This window comes from Paralichthys olivaceus, chromosome 14 (genome assembly GCF_024713975.1).
Source record: "Paralichthys olivaceus isolate ysfri-2021 chromosome 14, ASM2471397v2, whole genome shotgun sequence".
Classification (NCBI taxonomy): domain Eukaryota; kingdom Metazoa; phylum Chordata; class Actinopteri; order Pleuronectiformes; family Paralichthyidae; genus Paralichthys; species Paralichthys olivaceus.
The window spans coordinates 2,580,592-2,600,116 of NC_091106.1; the positions used below are offsets into that span (position 1 = coordinate 2,580,592).

The 19,525-nt window shown below is 41.8% G+C and overlaps 1 protein-coding gene across 9 annotated transcripts in view; it reads right to left on the reverse strand.

Moving 5' to 3' along the window:
- The window catches only part of birc6 (baculoviral IAP repeat containing 6), a 97,965-nt gene extending 79,030 nt beyond the window's left edge, over positions 1–18,935 (reverse strand). For all 9 annotated transcript variants that reach the window (XM_069539230.1, XM_020091737.2, XM_069539228.1 and 6 more), the window contains exons 1-18: positions 18,485–18,935; positions 13,261–13,442; positions 11,252–11,389; positions 9,852–10,045; positions 8,983–9,094; positions 7,681–7,763; positions 7,333–7,558; positions 7,031–7,200; positions 6,250–6,308; positions 4,433–6,094; positions 3,296–3,445; positions 2,973–3,198; positions 2,484–2,644; positions 2,122–2,253; positions 1,451–1,582; positions 1,140–1,306; positions 307–440; positions 49–210 (exon numbers count right to left, since the gene is read on the reverse strand). In XM_069539230.1, the coding sequence (XP_069395331.1) occupies positions 49–210; positions 307–440; positions 1,140–1,306; positions 1,451–1,582; positions 2,122–2,253; positions 2,484–2,644; positions 2,973–3,198; positions 3,296–3,445; positions 4,433–6,094; positions 6,250–6,308; positions 7,031–7,200; positions 7,333–7,558; positions 7,681–7,763; positions 8,983–9,094; positions 9,852–10,045; positions 11,252–11,389; positions 13,261–13,442; positions 18,485–18,695 (4,301 nt within the window). In that variant the 5' untranslated portion in view covers positions 18,696–18,935. The remainder of the gene's footprint in view (positions 1–48; positions 211–306; positions 441–1,139; positions 1,307–1,450; positions 1,583–2,121; positions 2,254–2,483; positions 2,645–2,972; positions 3,199–3,295; positions 3,446–4,432; positions 6,095–6,249; positions 6,309–7,030; positions 7,201–7,332; positions 7,559–7,680; positions 7,764–8,982; positions 9,095–9,851; positions 10,046–11,251; positions 11,390–13,260; positions 13,443–18,484) is intronic.
- Positions 18,936–19,525: the final 590 nt, after the last annotated feature.

Here is a 19,525-nt window from a genome sequence, read left to right on the forward strand (position 1 = left end):
CCTGGATGATAATGGCCTAATTGTTATTTGCTCCATCTAAAGTCCTACCTGCAGGGTCCGTTGGAGAAAACCCCAGCCAGCCAGCACAGGATGTCCAGGATGAGGCTTTGAGCATGCTCAGTGGCCGGGCTGCTGTCTGTCCGCAGACACAGCGCATCCAGCAGCTTCTCATGGAAGTCTGGGAACTGCAGCATGGCACAGCGTTGGACCCTGAAAAGCACATCACCACAAAGACAGTCAAGTCTAAAGTTAACAACTGCAGTGTGTGCAGCAAAGACTACAGAACCTGATGTCTCGTGATCTGACCTCTCTTTGGGTATCGACGTCTTTTTGAACCTTCTGATTGTGACTGAAACTTCTTGCAGTAGGTCACAGCCTCGAAGGTTTTCTACTTTCTTAGAAGGTGTTGGTGTCTCTGTTTTCACTGCAGAAACCTTGTCCTACACACAAAAACACACACAAACACGTACCAAAAACAAACATGATTATGTCTGGGTAGTGCCACTGTAACTTCTTTTCCACCAACAAGGAATGGGTTCCAATTCAGTTTACACAACAAGTTTCCAACATTCTGAGCAATTCATTATTTAATGATTTATAACCAAAAATAAGTTGGTTCCCAGATGGGAGTGTGAACCATTATAACCTCAGTGGGTGTGTCATACTGTTCAGGTTGTAAAGAGCACAGTTGATGACATATCCTTAAATATAATGGCTCTGCTGAAAACTGGAGGAAATGTGTGGTGGTTCGCCACCAAGGTTTAAAAAGCCTGGAACAACCAATGAAGCCAGCAGGCTTCTATATGTATATAAAGTCTGTTGGGCAGAAGTTAGCTGTCTGTCTAACCTAGTGAGCTGTCTAACTGTATTGAGATACAGTCCTCTACACCTAGACCAACAAATATACAGAAAAACCCAAATGATTAATCATACAACTCGTCATTTTTTGACTAATTTGTCCTTTTATCCTAAAAACTTGAAGACTTGAATTTGATTCTGGCAGCCATGGATAGCCAGACAGGCCACCTCACTCTGAACCACATAGTACACTGAGTTGGCACTGTTTCACCTCTGAAAAAGAAGCTCTGTTTCCTGGTTGAGAAAAAATATGCAAACAAAACTCAAGACTGAATTTGTACCTTGGAGGCCTGAGCCCGTTGCAGCAGTGTGGACAGGGAGTGCGCTTTGGTGCCCTGGGGCTTAGCACTGGGCATTCTGACCAAAGGCCGGGGACTCTCTTCCATGCCCTTGTCACTCACTGCTTTAATGTGGACCAGGAAGGAGCGGTACTTCCCTCCGGCCATGCCTACAATGCAGGGACCAACAGGACAAGTGAGAAACATTGATCCACTCACAACTTCATGGATGATTCTTAACACTATTTAGTATAAAACTGTGGTCAGCATCAGAATGTGACTTCTTACAAACGTATAGATAGGACTGTTATTACCTTTGACCAGTTTGGGGCTGGTGAGGCTGAGCATGCCTGCATGGCCAGAGAGGTCCAGGCCACTAGCCAACCACACTGGACCACACAGGATATCCTCTTTATGGTCCTCTAGGAATGGACATAACATGGACCCTACGACAAACATACAAAGCTCTACTTTAGACATAGGACACTTTATCTGTGTTGGGCACCTTCATCCCTATTAAAGGTGGAGCAGGAAATGTCAGACATCAAGGTTGAATATTACACAATGTTACTGACAGGTGAGCAGTAGTGTCTGTTAATTGAACACAGCTAATGAAAAACCAGTGACCATGAATAAGAATGCACAATGACAAATTGATTGTTAGGGGGCCTCAAATCTAGCTTTGTCCTCTATTTTCTATGTATTAATTCATGATTTGCAGTACCAAAAAAGAACTGCTGATTCAAGTATAGTCTTTATACTCAGGGTCAGCATTTTACATCATGAGACCCACCGAACACTGAGCTGTTTGTTTCCCCGGAGGATCTGAAAAAAAATCCCAAACCCATCTGTCGAAAAAAGGCGAACCTGGCTATTTGCAAGACAAATTGAGAGCTTGATAACTGAGTGTCTTTCAGATAAAGTGAAAAGCTGTAATACTCCAAAATAAAACAGATCTACAACTAAACAGACTAAATTCTTATACCTGATGTCTCCTCTATGTCCATGAACTGGATGTCCTCTGTGAAGTCATGCAGCACAGGCTGACCATTCTTCTCCCCATTAGCATGGAGGACACTAGAGAGGGGAAAGGAGATCTGTCTGTCCACCGCCGTCTCTGTTAAAGATATGAGAAGCAACATTTAGACACAGGCACTTCTACCAGTGAAGAAAAAATATGCAAGAAGCTGTTTCAATAACATCTCAGTTAAGTTACTACTTACGAAAAGAGCAAAGACATCTTTTGATACCATATCACTAAAAGTCCATGCATATCCTTGTTCAAAATCCTGTTATTGAAGAAAAAAATCTACCGTTTCAGATTAATGTGTGAATAAAAATCCTTACCGCTGACTTTACCCAGCCCAGGAGCTTTGTTCTTCAGTAAAGTGACCTGGATCTGAGGAATGTTGACTATGTTGGCATTCAGGACAAATTTGAAGTCCACGTGGCCCACCATGCAGGCTTTCGGCAGCACAAGCTCAAACACATGCTCGTCCCAGCTGGAGCTGCAGAGAGAATATGGGTCACCAACCACTTAAATGTTCAAATAAAAGTCCCCCCTCCCTTCCGACAAAAGTAAGACAACTGTCAATGTAGAATTTACAACTAATATTTGCTGTTTGGAGATGGATGTCAAGGAAATTGACACTGGAGCTTTGTGATGCCAAAGAAGTAACATGATAATTCCACAAGTCTATGGTGACAGTGGGTACCAGACATTTGGAACCGACTCTACACAGGGTGTCTTTGTTCAATGATTTCTTAGCAGATGTATGGACATTTAATTTGTCTAACCCTAACCCACGATCTAGATAATTTAGTGTTTAAAGATACCTGTCACTCTGAAGCTTCCAGGTGCGAGTGTGCTGGGCTGCATCTCCGTGGTGTTGCTGGTGAAGGTGCTGTGGGTGGCGTCGCTGCTGCTGCTCCTGCTGCACCTCCACCCAACATGGCGGCACTGTAGCTGAGAAGCGGGGGGTCAATGTCTCAAAGCGTGTCAGCTCCACCAATGACATCAGGCTCTCCGTGGTCAGCGGTTGGTCCACCAGGAGGTCCACTCCTGTACAAAGGTCAGTGGCTCATCAGATTCAACGTCACAACAGTATCACAGGGAGGCCAACAAAGTAATGTGAGTGAGTGTCTTGTGTCAGTTCTACCTGTGATCCCTGGGCTAGAAGGGTTGGAGGAGGGCTTGGCCCCCTCAAGCAGCATTTCAGCCCCTTTAGAAAGGGGGCCATCAATAAACATGTCTCCATCATCTACATCGTCACACACGCCTCCAATTTGAAGGAAATGAAGTTCTCCACCTTCAGAGGAGAGCAGAAACAAAATGACCACCAACAGATAGGGATAATTTACCTGGAGGCACTGAAGGACCACAATATGTGATACAGTGAATTATATAAAATTAATAACTGTGTTAAGAAGACAGGTATTCTACAGTAGGGACTGAAACTATATTTTCCAGTGGAAGTAAATGATTTTCTGCAAAGCATAAATAAATTGTTACATCGGAATTAACAATTAACATTACAGTACATTCTGAATAAATAGACAAAAAATGATATCAGCCTTTCCCAGACATACCAGTGGCAGTATTTATGTTGCTGTAACTTATGTTACAGCATAAACAATGCAGAATAGATGTGCAGTTATGTATGTTTAATTCAAGTTATATATTTTTGGTTGTGTTTGTGTTTTCTTGTATGTAAAGTTTAACTATAAAATATAGTCTCAATTACATTTCCTTGTCATTAGGGTTTGATAACGACATCTTAGGAACAGTTGCCACATTTTATATATATGATATATTATTATATTTGTGGCAATAGTTTTATATATGGCAACTTATACACACACACACATATATATATATATATATATATATATATATATATGTTGGCTGATCAGCTATCATAATGGGAGAGAGAGTGTGAGAGTGTGAGTGAGAGAGAGCAAGAGAGAACCTGAAGTTCTTAATGTAAACTTTTAACTACAGCCTTTGTGAGGTTTCTGGAGTGAGTACGGAATTTCCTTGTTTAAAGTAGTCCTAGGTACTCAAAAAAATACCAGTAATATACAGTATGAAACCATGCATCTTCCTCTCTAACATTTGTCTGTGAAAAGGCCTTGCTATTACTGAACACTCGAGAGGTAAACACATAACAGGAAATACAATCAAACAAGCACATGTGCAAAACAAAAATTCAGGATGATAAAAGCCGACCTTTCCATCCCGGTAGTCAACAGTACTGTTCTCTATGGGGAAACAGGTCCAGAAAGACCACACTCACCTTTAGTGCAGGCACAAAGGCGATCGGTCCCAGAGCAATAGGTAACTGATACAAAGGGGTCTGTCTCCTCAAGTGACCCCTCTTTCTTAGGCGGCTCCACCTTGGCCAGGACCTCTAACGTGGACAGGTCCAGAATCATAATGTATCCCGCCCTTGTGGTCACCACCAGGTGTCCCAGGCCTGTCACCTCTAACCTCTTGCAGTCTTTGGAACTGGAGGCAGAGGTGGAGAGACTAGTGACAGTAGCGCTGCAGCTGCTGGTTGTGGCTGCTCCACATGCAGTCCCAGTTCCAGAGCTAGCAGAACCTGCCGGGCCCATTCCAAACCCAGACAAGCCATTTTTTGGAGCAGAGGGATGAGCCTCTTCAGGAGCTTCTTCGCTGTCATCCTCCCTGCCATCCAGCACATCTGGAGGTAGCAATATGTGAGAGGTGATTGCATCACAAGGGTCCCAGATCTGTTGCACCTTCACAGGTTCCTCATCCAAAGTGACAATACGGGTAGAGTAGTTGAGCTTGTAGAGTGCAAGGTAGCCCCCTCCACTCCCACTACTCGAGGACCTCTGCTGCTGCTGATCACCCGGGGGCAGAATGAGGGGTGTCTGAGGTGGGGAGTCCACTGGGTGGTGGCCTTCCACCCCATTGGGCACTGGGTGTAGGGGATCTCCTTTGCGCTGACTGCAAAGGGCAGAATGCAGGCGGTTGAGATTGTTGAGAGCTTCAACTTGATTTGTGGCACTAAGAGATTCAGCGCCACAAGGCTGCAGGCCGACTAGAAGGTGCACACCATCCCAGCAGGGCGTTATTGAGTCCACATAAAGATTCTCATCTTCCAGCTGTTTGGGCAGCCTCAAGCACTGCACCAGCGCTCCAGGTCGAGGTGGGGCAGAAACACTTGCCGCAGCTAGTGTGCTCCATTTGTCCATGTGACCATCTAACCCTGCCAGATTAGTTGCTGCATCAGCAAACTGCTGAATGTAGGTGATTGGTGGATCCTGAAGAAGAAGCTGCTCATGTGTGTCAAACTCCATTTCTATGATCTGTGGCACAGTGAAGCCCTCCTCGTGCAGACCCTTGCTCATAAGGTTGTTCATTTGAGCAAACACCTGCCCTGAGGATTTGTCATCCACCTCTCTGATACTGTACAGCAGCAGTACGGGTATAGTCCTGTGCACAGCCTGCAGAGAAGAGGGGCTTGGAGGATGAGAACCTGCTAGATTAGAATGGCCCTGCTGCTGGGCTGCAGTCTGGGGATGGCAGGTCTCTATTTCCATGGGACCTTGGTCCTGTATAGGCCCAGAGTGAAAGGGCTCAGGGCCCTGAGTTCTTAGTTCTGTGGTCCTGCGTGTTGTTGATGGGGCTGTGGGTTGGGGCCCAGCCAGGGTTGGGGTGCTGGATGCTGAGCGATAGCTGAGCAGGCCTCCAGCCAGCAGGCAGGGGAAGGGAATGTTGTGGTGGTCGGGGACCTTGTCTTTTGCTTTGGCCTGGCTGTGGGCCTTGGCTTGGTTTAATGAGGGGTTGGCACCCAGCTCCTCCAGGTCCTTGACCGTGTCCTCCAGCACACTGGCAACGACCTCCCACTGGAGCTTCTCTGGCTGCTGGAGCACACTCAGTGCTGTCACTCCTAGGCTAACGTCCATGCTCTCCCACTGAGACTGCTGACCTAAAACAGAAAAAAGGAAAGAGCTGAGATTTTTCCTTTTCATACCACAGCATGAGTGATGGAAAATACAATTCTAATAAGCATTCACACAAATATGGATCATTCACAAGTTAACAAGAGGGCCACCCCCAAGCGTAGGATTACACACAAAGTACCTGTTATTGACTCTGATCGGGAATGCTCATCACTGTCTGAATCCTCCAACTGGTCATCACTGGAAGAGAAGATGTGGTTAAGAAAACATGTCGAACATGACACAACCCAAACTTGAGAACTGTGATGAAACAAAGTAGGAGGGAGTTAGTGGCCATGTCACAGTATGTGAACACTCTCTTTGCAGTGGTCCACATTGTTTCTTGACATTAAGGTGTGATTAAAGATCATTTGATTTGAGGGCATGATGATAAAACTGATAGTCTATTTATTAACTCTTTAACTCTGTAGGTACCTAGAAATGAATGTATATCTCACCACTGTGAAAATCTTTGTGAACAAACTGTAACTGGTTTCCTGCTGTTTTAGTTTTTGCTTTTATTTCTTGGTTTAATCACTGTTCTGAACATCTGGAAGAGATAATCCAAATACAGAGGACTTCTCTTGTTAGAGCTGATAAATCAGTGAGTAGCAAAGGTTTCATCACCATCCCATTTTATTCATTTTAAATATCATTCATATTCCAAAAGTGTTATAGAATATTTTTATATGAAAACTAAAAGAAAGAATTGTGTATAGTAAGCTGTAGAAATATTGTCCCGAGAGTCAATTATCATAAAAGTACCATGATGTTTTTAGAGTTTTGGCTTCAATTTGGTACCGAAGTATCTTTAAATCATCCCTATAAACTATCGCTGGAGAGAATATTCCATTAGGGGGGATTTTCCATCATAAAAATTGCACAAGTTGTTGATGTGTGTATACTGAATGTGAGTTCTTCACCTATCTCCCTCCAGCTTGGGCAGGTCAGAGCAGGAGGAGGACTCCTCTAGCCAGGCCAGAGTTGGTCTCCGAGACTCTGTCAGCGTCTGCTGGCTTTGCTCGCCTCCACACAGGATCAGCTGCCTCAGGATGGCAGGGTCGTACGGGTTGATGTCAAACTTCAAATGCACCTGGTCATCACACAATCACACACTCTTTAATATGGGGTCAATCCTAACATTTATGTCTGACGCCTTCATGTTTGGATGCAAAGAACAGGACCGATGATAATTCCTTATGTGTTCACAGTTCGATGATCTGACCTTCATCATTTTGGAGACATCCCAGATGCACATCTTGCCCCTCTTGGTAGCAGCAGCCAGGAACTGTGGGCAGCTGCCAAAGCCGTAACAGGCGATCTTGTCAGAACTGTCAGGGCCATTGGGAAAGTGGGCGGGGCTGGTCGCCAGTGTCACTGACAGCGGAACGTTCTGTGTGTGCTCGCCCTTTACAAACGGACAATTGGGAGAATGTCGCTCGTGTTCCGACCTGGATTTAGTGGAGAAAAGTTGGGTTATAGATATGTGTGGAATAACATACAACAGGCAGTAGTTTAGTATTTGGTCCAGCAGCTAAATAAATGCACACTGTAGTTTATGATGTGCACTCACCATGGCTCATCTGTAGGTTCCCAACAGACCAGACACACACTGCAGGTAAAACACATGGCTCTGTCGTCCCCTGTTGAGGCAGGCTGCAGAGACACGACAGGATCATTAAAGAATCTTAACACTTACAACAGTGGCTTCAGTTGAAATTCAGAGTAATTCACTCTATACTTTCAACATGGAGATTCACCAAAAAAAGAAATTGCCAATTTTACAAATCAGTCCACACTCAATAACCCATAATGACAAGGTGAAATTTCGTTTTTTGTATATTTAAAAATAAAAACCAACAGTCAAATTCCAGAAATAAACTCCATAGAACATGTATGGAGAGACTTGAAGTTGGCAGCTTACAGGTACTTATGCAAAAGGATCTGCCAGGAGGAATGTGATGAACTGCTTGTGGAGCCAACTTTTAACTGCTGCTGCTAAATGTGCTTCTACTGTACTGAATTAAGGCTTTGATTACATTTGTAAATGAGGGTTCAGTTTTTGATTGTTAAAAAGCATTTCGAATTTTTTTTTTTTACTTGGTCACTATAGGTTATTTGGTTCAAACTAAATCTACAACAAACTGAGTAAAAAAGATGAAGAGGTCTCAATATTTCTGAAGCCACTGTAATTTTTCACTGTGAAGAAGTCTAACTTTTGTTAGTTAGATTAGACGCATAAAACAGAACTAAAGTCACCACCCACCACCCATCATGTTACAGTTTACATCCATGTAGGTGCAGACTCGTATAATATCTGTCGGGAAGACTTTAAATAAACAGGGATTCAGCTGAATATTCTTAAGGTATGGCCCAAAATGTGTTGTGAGTTCACAATGAACTTGACCTACAAACATCAAATACTAATTAGTTTTCCCTTGGATGTTTATTCCAAATATTAAATTTTCACTCAAGGTGTTCTTGGAAACAGTTTACAGGAATGGTACGGACAGACAGACAGACGGATGCACAGAACTTCTGAAAACATACAACCTCTGGCCACATTTGATAGAGGCATAAAAAATAACCAGCGTTGACATTACCTCTTTGTGTATGATAACCACTGTTGCCAAGGGCAACATTATTGTACATATGCAATGCCACTGATGACTCACTTACTATAAGAACACGGGTTTGAACAGGAATAGTCGCTATGGTTTCATTTTGTTAAATAATACCATTTCTTAGCAGTCTTACAGCAACACCAATATTCTTCTGTGCAGGCATATAGCCTCTAACTGCATGCACATTTTGTGAATGTGTATGAGACTGCAGACTATGTTTGTCCTGTGAGCTGAGTTCTCTTTTCACCCACCTGGTGGTAAAAACCTGCTTGAGCCATCGGGTCGGGTTGAGCCCACCTGTAGCCAGCATGTGGCCACGATGTAAACGTCTCCCTCCTGTTGGCCTCACTGTACATCAGGGATCTGCAGAGAGCAAAACGGTTTAGAAGCGTGCCCAGTTTCCTGTGTGCTGCTGAGGGACGTGTCACTGTGCCTGTTTAGTGGCGGACTACCTGTGAGACCTCTGTCATATGCATGTTGTGCATTACAGATCATACATGTACCCCTCTATAGGGCCGCACATTGTCAAAACAATAGAACAAGAAGAGTTTGGTTTGACACAGTTGGCACAGCGCACAGCACGAATGATAGAGACAAAGAGAGGAGCAGTAAATTACTGACAGAGCTGCTAAAAACTATTAAAAAAAAGAATTCACAGTCCAAACATGCATGAAAAGATCCCAAATTCACACTGTAAGTGGACTTAGTGATGCTGTGCATGAATCTCTCTGCCCCGGACTTGGTGGCACTGTGGCCAGGCTGTGCATCTTCTCAGAGGCTATCCATGGTCCCTGTGTCCGTAGCCAGGGACTGTTTATGTATATTTATCGCAGGTCATAACGTCATCACGATATTCAACAATGTTATCACATATTGCACGATTTCCTAATATAGTGCAGCCGAACCCATCAAGGATCATAATTCATAAGATTTTTTTTTTTTAAATGCATAAACACAAAATGTTAGTGCTATAAATTAATAAATTTGTAATAAATCCTGTCAAATAAATATTTTGATGAATGACCTATTTTCTGTAATAATAATTAAACAGAATCAATAAACCAGAATGTTCCAGTATTTTCTTGTTCAAGTCATTTCATATGCTACATTTCTTACTCACCTATCTACAGAACGCCCAGGGCCCACCCCAAGCTCAGGCCTGGCACTTGACAAGAGGTAGGAGAGCCTGTCCATGATGGATGAGGCCACAGACAAGGCAGCTACGTTCTGGTTGATTTTCTTCAGCTCGCTGACAATTGCGCTGGCCACCAGCTTCAGCACATGGTGGGGAAGGTGGAAGATCACTGTTGCCCACTGAGAGAACAGATAGGATTAGAAGATGGAAAGGAAATGCAGGTCAGAAGGAGAAACAACCAAACATCACATTGTCAAATCTTCTGAAGTAGATGCTGGTGTGTGTTCATTTCAGAGCATTATAAAAGTTGTGTTATCACTGCATAGCAACTGAACAGCAATCAGGAGCCATGGTCAAAACTCTCCTTGGTGATTCATTCCGGGTATGGACTATGATCAGTAAATTATATGATGTCAGAATAATCCACATGAAAGTAAATGATGTGAAAATGTTTTTTAGTTTTAAGTATGCAAAACGCGTGCATGCATTCAATTTGGCATGAACAAATTTGGGGGGAATATTACTTGGAAGGGTATCTCAGGATGATTAACTTTTGTGACCAGTCAAAGGTCAAGGTCAACAAAAATATGTTGCAAATAAAAGCAACCAATTAGATTAGACACAACCTACAGCTTATTTAGATTCATTCATTATAAATAGGCATTATTCCAATATAGAAAGGTTTGCATTGCCAGATTGGGGTATATACAGCATAAGTGCAGGGTATGTATCTCCCTCAGATGTTTTTCATTTTAATGGTGGGATAAAATCTTCAAATTACACAAACGCTGATATTTTTAACTATAACTCTACAGTGTCTGTCCCATTATTATCCCACACTACTGAGTCACAACTGTGACTCAGTAGTGTGTATGAAATACCATCACTATCATTGTTAATCCCATTAGACAGTCATCATATTCATGATTTTGTGATGTCATAGTGACCACAGCTGTTCCTGGTGCAGAAGCATAAGTTCAACTGGGTTCAAACAACAGCTCAGTGTGGATACCAATTCAACACAAGCTTCAGGATTCCCATATTTTCTGGAGGACTACACTGGGTTGGATTATACAGGTGGTCATGTCCGGGTGTGAGACAGTTCTTTAGCTATGGCTCTCTAACCTACAATAAGCACTCCTCGTATTTTATTATTGAGTAGTAATAGCACAGAGGAACAAGGAAACACCAAAGGCACAGGAACAAGATAACAAATGACTGAGGTTCTCTGAATGACCCTAGAGAGGGGAAGCATTTTTAATTATCCCTGACAGGCAAGAAAAATGATTTGTTATTAATAAGAAGCTGATATGAGGACAAATAGTTGAGCCTTGTTCATATGGTGTATACAGTTAAAAAATTAAGCACGAGGCTATCAGACTAACCTTTGCCACTTTGTGATTGGCTGCGGTCTCATGTGAGGTATTCTTCAGGCCTTCTTTGAGCTGGGAGATAAAGAGTTCGTAGCCCTCTGTGTTGGACACATCAATCTTTTCCTGACAGGCAGACAGCATCTGCTGGGCCTGAAACATACACGAACAGAGATACGCAGTCAAGGTCAGTTCCAAGATACAGATCTTACATTTTTGATTTTGCTATGGTGATCACAGTTTTCTGGTGTTTGTGTTAACTGTGCAGTCACATGAGAAACTGTCCATGTTTCAATTTGATCGGAGGGTCATCAAAGCTGTCATGTGACTGTACATGCTCCTGAAGAAAGTAAGAATGTAGAGAAATATCTGATGACTTTAAGCATGAAATTTAAATGCAAAGACAGGGGACATCCTCATCAGATGGCCTGACATATCAATATCAGTCTACATCCTGTAAAACAGTGGTTTGCCTCCACCAACTGGTGAAGTTGCAGAACACATGGTTACAGTCTGTCCTATTATGGTGCATACAACAACCAGAAAAGCTTATGCAGAACATTTTGATTTCACAGTGAAGTTTAACTTTGACCTTTTAGATTTAAAAACCCCTCTCTTTATCTGCCCCACAGTCCTTGACTTTTACAGTTTTATTTATTTTCCTGCTTTGTGTGTTGAGGTGAGAATTAATTGTTAAATCAGAGCTGCTTTCCACCCATAGGTGTGGAGTAACTGGAGCACATCAAGAGAAAAGAAAAGGGAGTGAACAGATGACACCCAAAAAAGAAGTGAGAGTTCAGAAAATGTAAGAGTGGAAAATGGAACTGGACCAAACGGACCATTAAAAGTGCAGGATGAAGGAGATATATTACTTTCAATTGATCTGATGTTTTTAAGGGCAATCTACTTTACTGTACTGTGTGACCCAAACCACTGCTTCACATCACCTTCTTTAAATGTGTGGTGTCCAAATACATCCCAGATCCCCTGTCATGGAAAATATTTACCAACTTATTTGAACAAATATCAAATAACTGCTAGAATTTCTAATGTACAAACAGATCAACAAAATGAAACCTACATTAAATACTCTAGTATAGATAGCCCTTCAAAGAAAACCACGTGCCAACCAGCTACCACGAGATAAACATGGAAACTTGTAGTCGCATTTTTCAGACTACCTTTCGTACCGTGAAGTTAGTCCCGCTATATTATCTTTATTGTTTATCGCCCAGCCCTTAGCGGATCAATTGCAATTAGGGATGTCAGGAATAACCTGTTTTACGGTAACCGTGGTTTGATAACGTCACAATTTCATAACCATAAGGATTGTAAAAACTACGATATCTAACTATGGTATCCTGCCTCTCGCGAGTCACGTAATTTGTGTGCGCGAGCCACTGAAACGTCAGTTGAGAAGAGGGAACTGACTTAACGGCCTTATTTTCACCAACACTGGACAAACAACTCCATCAGAGGAGTTTACAGTGAGAGGAGAAATCCTTGTTTACTTTCGGTTTCTGACCAGCTCTGCAGGAGCGGCTGACACACCTCTCCCGCTCTCTCTCTCTCTCTCTCTCTGTGTACTGAAAGGCAATACCATAATAAGGACATGAAGAATGTGACACGTTGAGTTTTTTTTACAAATAGTCAACAACTTCCGTTGCTGACCCTTCAAAATAAAACTCCCATACAGATATACACCTTATGACAGGAAACACAAATGTTTGGAGTCTGTACTGAGTGCCTTCGGAATGAATGAGTGTGAGGAAGGGCAGATTCACGCTGACATAGCCCAAGGAGCATTTACACTCTTGCAAAGTGGTCACCTGCTGTTTTTAACTAGCCTGCCATTTGACAGAGGGCTTATAATCTGATTGTGAAACAAAGGACTTACACATCTATCTGGGCCAGGCACAACAACTTGTGACACATATCAGGTGACAGTAACCATCATTGTAAGGTACTTCCTGGTTCCTCTGTGAAAAGCAGAACATGGCCAGAGTGGTGCAGTCTTCTCTTACCTCTGTTACCGGCAGCTCCAGTTGAACCATGTCCTCAGGCTTGGCCACTGGTGGCTGCAGGGCTGTGTCGAGGAGCAGGATGCCATTCAGGTCCTTCCTGCATCCCACTGCATAGTCATCCACAAAAAGCACCTTGTCCACTGCGGGGAAGTACTGACACCTGACACGACCACCAGGTTTAGCTGGGACAGAAACAGAGGACAACAGAGTCAAGAGGTTTGAAGGAGAAAGGTCCAAAATTACTGCCTGAAAAACACAAAATGAAACCTCACTTATTCGCCATGTTCACCATGTGCCAAGCAAATCAAAGACAAGTGGCTGGCCACCTCTTACACAGACAGCATCAGCTACTCTGCTGTCTGGTAAATGGACAGAGTATTTCTGAAACGTCATTTAATTTATACAAACAAATTCAATCTATTTTTGCAAAACACAAATAGATTGTGAAATTCTACTGTAGCACTGAAAACAGAGCACTGGCTCATGTCCTGTACTGCCCTGATGTTTTACATTACAGTAAGTGGTCTTGAGAGGTGTCTAGTAAAATACGGCAATATAAACCCTTTTATGCACATGTTAAGCTCAACTTCCTTTTAATTAGGGATGGGAGAAAATATAAATACAACTGAAAGCGACAGTATGTTTTGTGATAGTGTATCTACTTTCAATTTCATTTCTTGTTTGACAAATGATTTCAGCCTCTTCCACTTAAACAGAACACATGTCAAAAACGTTATACATATGGTAGCGTGTTCTTTATACTGTATCAGTTTTCCTAAATTTGGATATTAAAATTGACAATACAGCATCTTGCATACAGTGTCACAATGTGTCTTAAAAATATTGATTAGTAACCCCTGTATCATGATATATATTGTATTGCCAGGGTCTTGCCAATAAACAGCACTATAGAGTATGACAGTATGAAATATATATGTACATAAGTTGGCTACAGTTAACAGAAACATGAGCTGCATTCAGACAGGCACTGGACTCTGGATAATCTCCTGACATTCTCTGGAGAGGCTGTGTGTGAGAACGCAAATGTCTAAGTGAGATGCTCCAGACTTTTGCCAGAGTTCCTCAGCTCCTAGTAAAAACCCTGGAGAATGTCCGAATGAGCTCATGTGATAACACAGCAAGAGGATCCTCTGCAGGATTCACTGCCAGCGAGTGGGCGTGTTGATGATGTTCCCAACACGCGACAGACAAACAACCAAAAGCAACACAAATATCTCCTGATGAAAAAGCAGTGCCAGACATGTAGAAGACACCAACGAAGACATCAAGAGAGCTTTAAGTGATAAGGGCCAAGCATCACAGTTACATCAGTTTTTCAAATATTGAAACAAATAATATTGTATAAAATATGTATAGTATAGAAATATTGAACATCTTTATAATATAAGAAAGGATCGAAGATGTTAAAGACCTTCAAAAGTCATAACATATAACTGACAGAAAACAAACTGCACTTCAGGGGACTAAAAACTCCACACTCAGCCAAAACACCCTGAGGGCCTGGATATCACAGGGACTGACGCACTGCAAGTGCAAAGTGCCCAGAAAATGATATCTGCAATCAAGTATGGAAACACAGTCAATATTATTAACCATCAACAATAAAAACTAATCAAAACTAAGACTTGAAGTGTAGAGAAATTCATTCAGTAGAAATTACAACTGCCACATACTACATGGAGAAAAAGAAATGCCTGACATGGCTTTTCCAAAGGGAGGTAATACACTACTAAAAAGATAAGTACACTGAATAAACACTGATTTAAAGGTTCAGTGTGTGAGATTTATGTAAAAAGGGATCTATTGGGAGAAATTCAAAATAAAATAATCCTATTCATGATTTCACTAGTGTGTTTCATCTAAATTGTACACATTGTTGTTTTCTTTACCCTAGAATGAGCCCTTTATATTTAAATACTTTATATTAACCTCTCTACATAGGCTGACATGTTTTTTACACTAGTCCAGACTGGACAAACTAAACACCTTTTTTTTGTTTATTTTTCTGAGTTTTTATGACAACTGAAGGTTTCCACAGGATCGCTTTCATGTTTAGAAAGGGAGGGTGAGGTGAGGGGTATTCAGCTGCAACATGCAACTTCCCCACTAGATATCACTGAATTCTACACACTGAACATTTAAATTAAAATCTGGATTTGAATCCATTTTTAGGATTAAATGATTGTACAATGAGAGTGAAGGCACAATTCCTCCAAAGTGTCAGGATCAGAGAAGGGATATTTTTTAACAGACTAGATTGGCCCCGGTCCTATATTTTCATATCATGTAAATTTTAACCCATGCATTTAAAGGTCCAGTGTGTAAGGTTTAGGTGAAAGGGATCTATTGGCAGAAATTTAACGTAGAATAATCCTCATGATGTTTTCACTAGTTCATTTCATCTAAATTGTATGAATTGTAGTGTTCTTTACCCCAGAAAAGGCCCTTTATATTTAAATACTTTATATTTACATCGAGGGGGTCCTCTCTATGGAGGCCGCCATGTTTTTTACATTAGTCCAGACTGAACAAACTAAACACCTTTTGAGTTTTTATGACAACTGAAGCTACCACAGGTTCTTTTTCATGTTTGGAAGGAGAGGGTGAGGTGAGGGGTGTTCAGCTGCAACATGTAATTTCAACACAAACTTCTAAACACTATACCTTTAAATTTTGTAAAAATATTAGTATATTGTTATGTTCATGTTGTTATATTCTTACACTGATGTACATTAGTGTCATGTGATTTGTAACCGACCACAGGTTACAGAGAACCAGCAGAGTCCTTAAAAGCACACACTTGCAGTAGGACATGTAATGAGCGAGCCCTAGGAAACCACAGTGTGACACGTGTTGCTTGTAGATTTCTAATCATGCACAACTATTAATGAATGAAGAGGATCAAGTGTTCCTCTGGGGGTGTCAATTTCTACCGAATTAATCTGAAATTTTCCTGCTCATGCAGAGCATCCTGCAGATGAATACACATACAGCTGTACACAGGTTTATCATCTGTTGATTAGGTCTGGAATAGTTCTTGAATTCCAGATGCTGGTTCAAAGACTATGAGCTGGACTGTTGTCTGTGCTAGAGGATGTGCATCTTTATGATGTGTATGACAACTGAATCATTATCCTTCTAACGATCTATTACAAGTCGTTGGCAGGGAGCACAAAGTTCAAGAAAACGAAAGCAAAAGAATGTTTCTGGCTTTTATAACAGCAACATTAGCATGCAAGGCTGGTTATATATTACAAGTAGTTAGCTATTACTGTATGTCATAACTAATTGCTGCTTTTCTGATGCAGCTGTCTCTTTCCCAACACGCGAGTGTTTATGTGACAGAAAGAGTTGCTTTGCTTTGTTAGTTGAGGACCTGAAGCACTCATGACTTTCACTCTTAAATGTGAACTTGGTGGGTGTAAGAAAGGAGTTATGACCATAATGTTGTTCATGATAATACACTGCATTAACTCGATACCATCTAACCACAACAATAGCAACGTACCACTGCTTTCAAACCTTTTTCCAAAAACAAGTATTGAAACAGTTCTGTATATGGTATCACTCTATATATGCCCTGCTGTAATCACAACTGACAGCCATCGGATGGAGATTGACACAACATCAGTCCTGACTTAAAGAAAAAGAAAAGAAAATCAAACAAGCCCTCCAGAAGTTGAACTGAAATAAAAGTAAACTGGGACATAAAAGATCAGTGAGGGTTTATTTGTCTAACATCTCTCCTGCTTTCTGGAAGTATAGTGTCACTTTAAAGTATGCCAAGAACTCACACTATTACTAGCAATATCGTATTAGCCATTCTGCAGAAACAAGATTGTCCCTATGAACATGACAGGCTGCATTGATGGTGAAGATGTTTGTAAGACTTCAGTGTATTCCATCTAACAAAGGTGTCTTATCTTTCCCTCAATTCCTACTTCCAAAAAAAGCTCCATCATAAGGTCATCTGAAACGATCCTCAAATGGGCTGCAGCACAACAAACACAATGACCCGTGCAGAATAACGCAGGGCTGCAGCTGAACAGTGTTAATGTGAGCGCATCATGTGTAGTAACATTGTTTACGGTCAACATTCACACAGTCAAAGACTAGAGGAAGGGCTCAGGATTGAGCTGGGTCACCATCACCATTGCTTCATGTGTGAACAGGTAAACTGATAAAAAAAAAAAAAAAAATTCTGTTGAGCCAAATGTTACAATGTGTTGCTTTTGTTCAATGATAAAGGTCAGAGTGAAATCCAGAAACCAATCAGCTGATCAACACCATTCAAGATGTAAACAAATTCTCCCACCTCTGTAAGGCCACCAGTCCAGGTGTCCTAATGCATCTCTATCACAATTTCTGAAGCATATGACACATGCTGTGTTGTGATCACAGAGGACAACGACCAGCGCTGCGGTATTAACCAGATGAGCTGTACAGGCTCGTTCTGACTCTTGCAAACTTCATTATGTCCTGTCAGTGCTTAGCGACGGAACATTTTCGTGCAGGCAACACGAGTGATCTTTGACTGAATGATCCCCCATTAGCCCAGCAGGAAAACCAGGCCCCACTACAGCAGCTCTACAGCATCATGTCAGTGTACTTTCAGCATCACATCACTGCCTCCAAACGACTGACAGAGCGCACGAATTAAGCAGCTAGGATGCCGCTAGCTGAGCGGTGAGAGTATCACAGCAACTCACGGTAACACAGAGAGCTTCCACACACAAACAGCTGCAGATGTGCTACTTCGGGTGTCCAACATATGAACGGCGCTTCCAGCAACAGAGCGTTGTCGTGACTGATCACTAGAATAACAGAAAAGTGTCAGGGCAGGTTTCCCGGCGAACTAGCATTGTGCTAAGTCAACTAGCCACCTCTTGGCTAGCACGGTAGATATGCCATGTTGCAAGTGGGTAAACAGCAGCAAATAATGACGTTCGCTAAGCACCAACTAAGACTGATCGACGGCAGAAGATTGTTATGAATGTCCACGAATATAACACGCTGACTAAGAGAACGAGAAGCTAACCAGCTAAAGGCCCGAGTGGAAGAGCTAGGAGCAGCTAACGTTAGCCAGCGCTAGCTAACGGAGGTTACCAGCCTGTGTCGTGTTTAGAGTGTTGACAGCCAGCGGTCGGTTTGTCAAATCTCTAACTAGCGGCGTCAGGGTTTGACAGGAGGCTCCGGGGCTCACCGTGCAACGCTGAAGCCTGGAGAATGGCCCCCGAAGTGCCGTCTATGACTTTGATGCTGCCGCGGCTGGTGACGGCCAGGATAGCGTTGAGGGCCGGGTGGTAGGACAGGCTTCGCAGGCCCTCCTCGTCGCAACGCAGGCAACCGTCTCTCAGCACAATCCAGTCTGAGGAGGTGGACGAGCCGGAGCCCGGCGAGGCCGCGGCCGCCATCTTTCCTTATTTTTCCCTTCCCTTCCTTTTTGGTCGTTCTTAGGATCCGATGATACACGTAATACTGCTAAATCTACCACACTAACTCCGAACTATCGCTCCTCTGCCACTCCGGACTCCTTCTGCGGCGTCTTCTCCTCCGCCCGTCACCGCAGTGGTGGCTATTCACCATCAGCGCTAAGGAACTCGGGGCTCGGCTCTGTCAGTTTACACGATAGGTAGACGGAGCTAGCGTATCTCTGCGCCACTTCTCGCGAGAACACCGAGTCCAAGTGAGAACACACGGGTTGACTGGGAACACCAAAAAGAATAATAACAATAATAATAATAATTAAATAAACAAAATAACAATAACAACACTGATGATAATAACACTAGTAATAATTATTATTATTAAATAAACGAAATAATAACAATAATAATAATAATAACAACACAGATGATAATAACACTAGTAATAATAATAATTATTAGATAAAGAAAATAATAACAATGATAATAATAATAATAATAACAACACAGATGATAATAACACAAGTAATAATAATAATAATTAAATAAATAAAATAATAATAATAATAATAACAATGATAATAATAACACAAGTAATGAGAATAATAAAAATAATAATTAAATAAAAATAAAAATAATTAAATAAACAAAATAATAATAATAATAACAACAACACAGATGATAATAACACAAGTAATAATTATTATTATTATAACCCAAGTAATAATTATATTATAATAATAACATAAATAATAATAAAAAATATGTATTTATTTACCCTTTAAAACAGGCTTTACAGAACATGTCAAGAAAAAAAC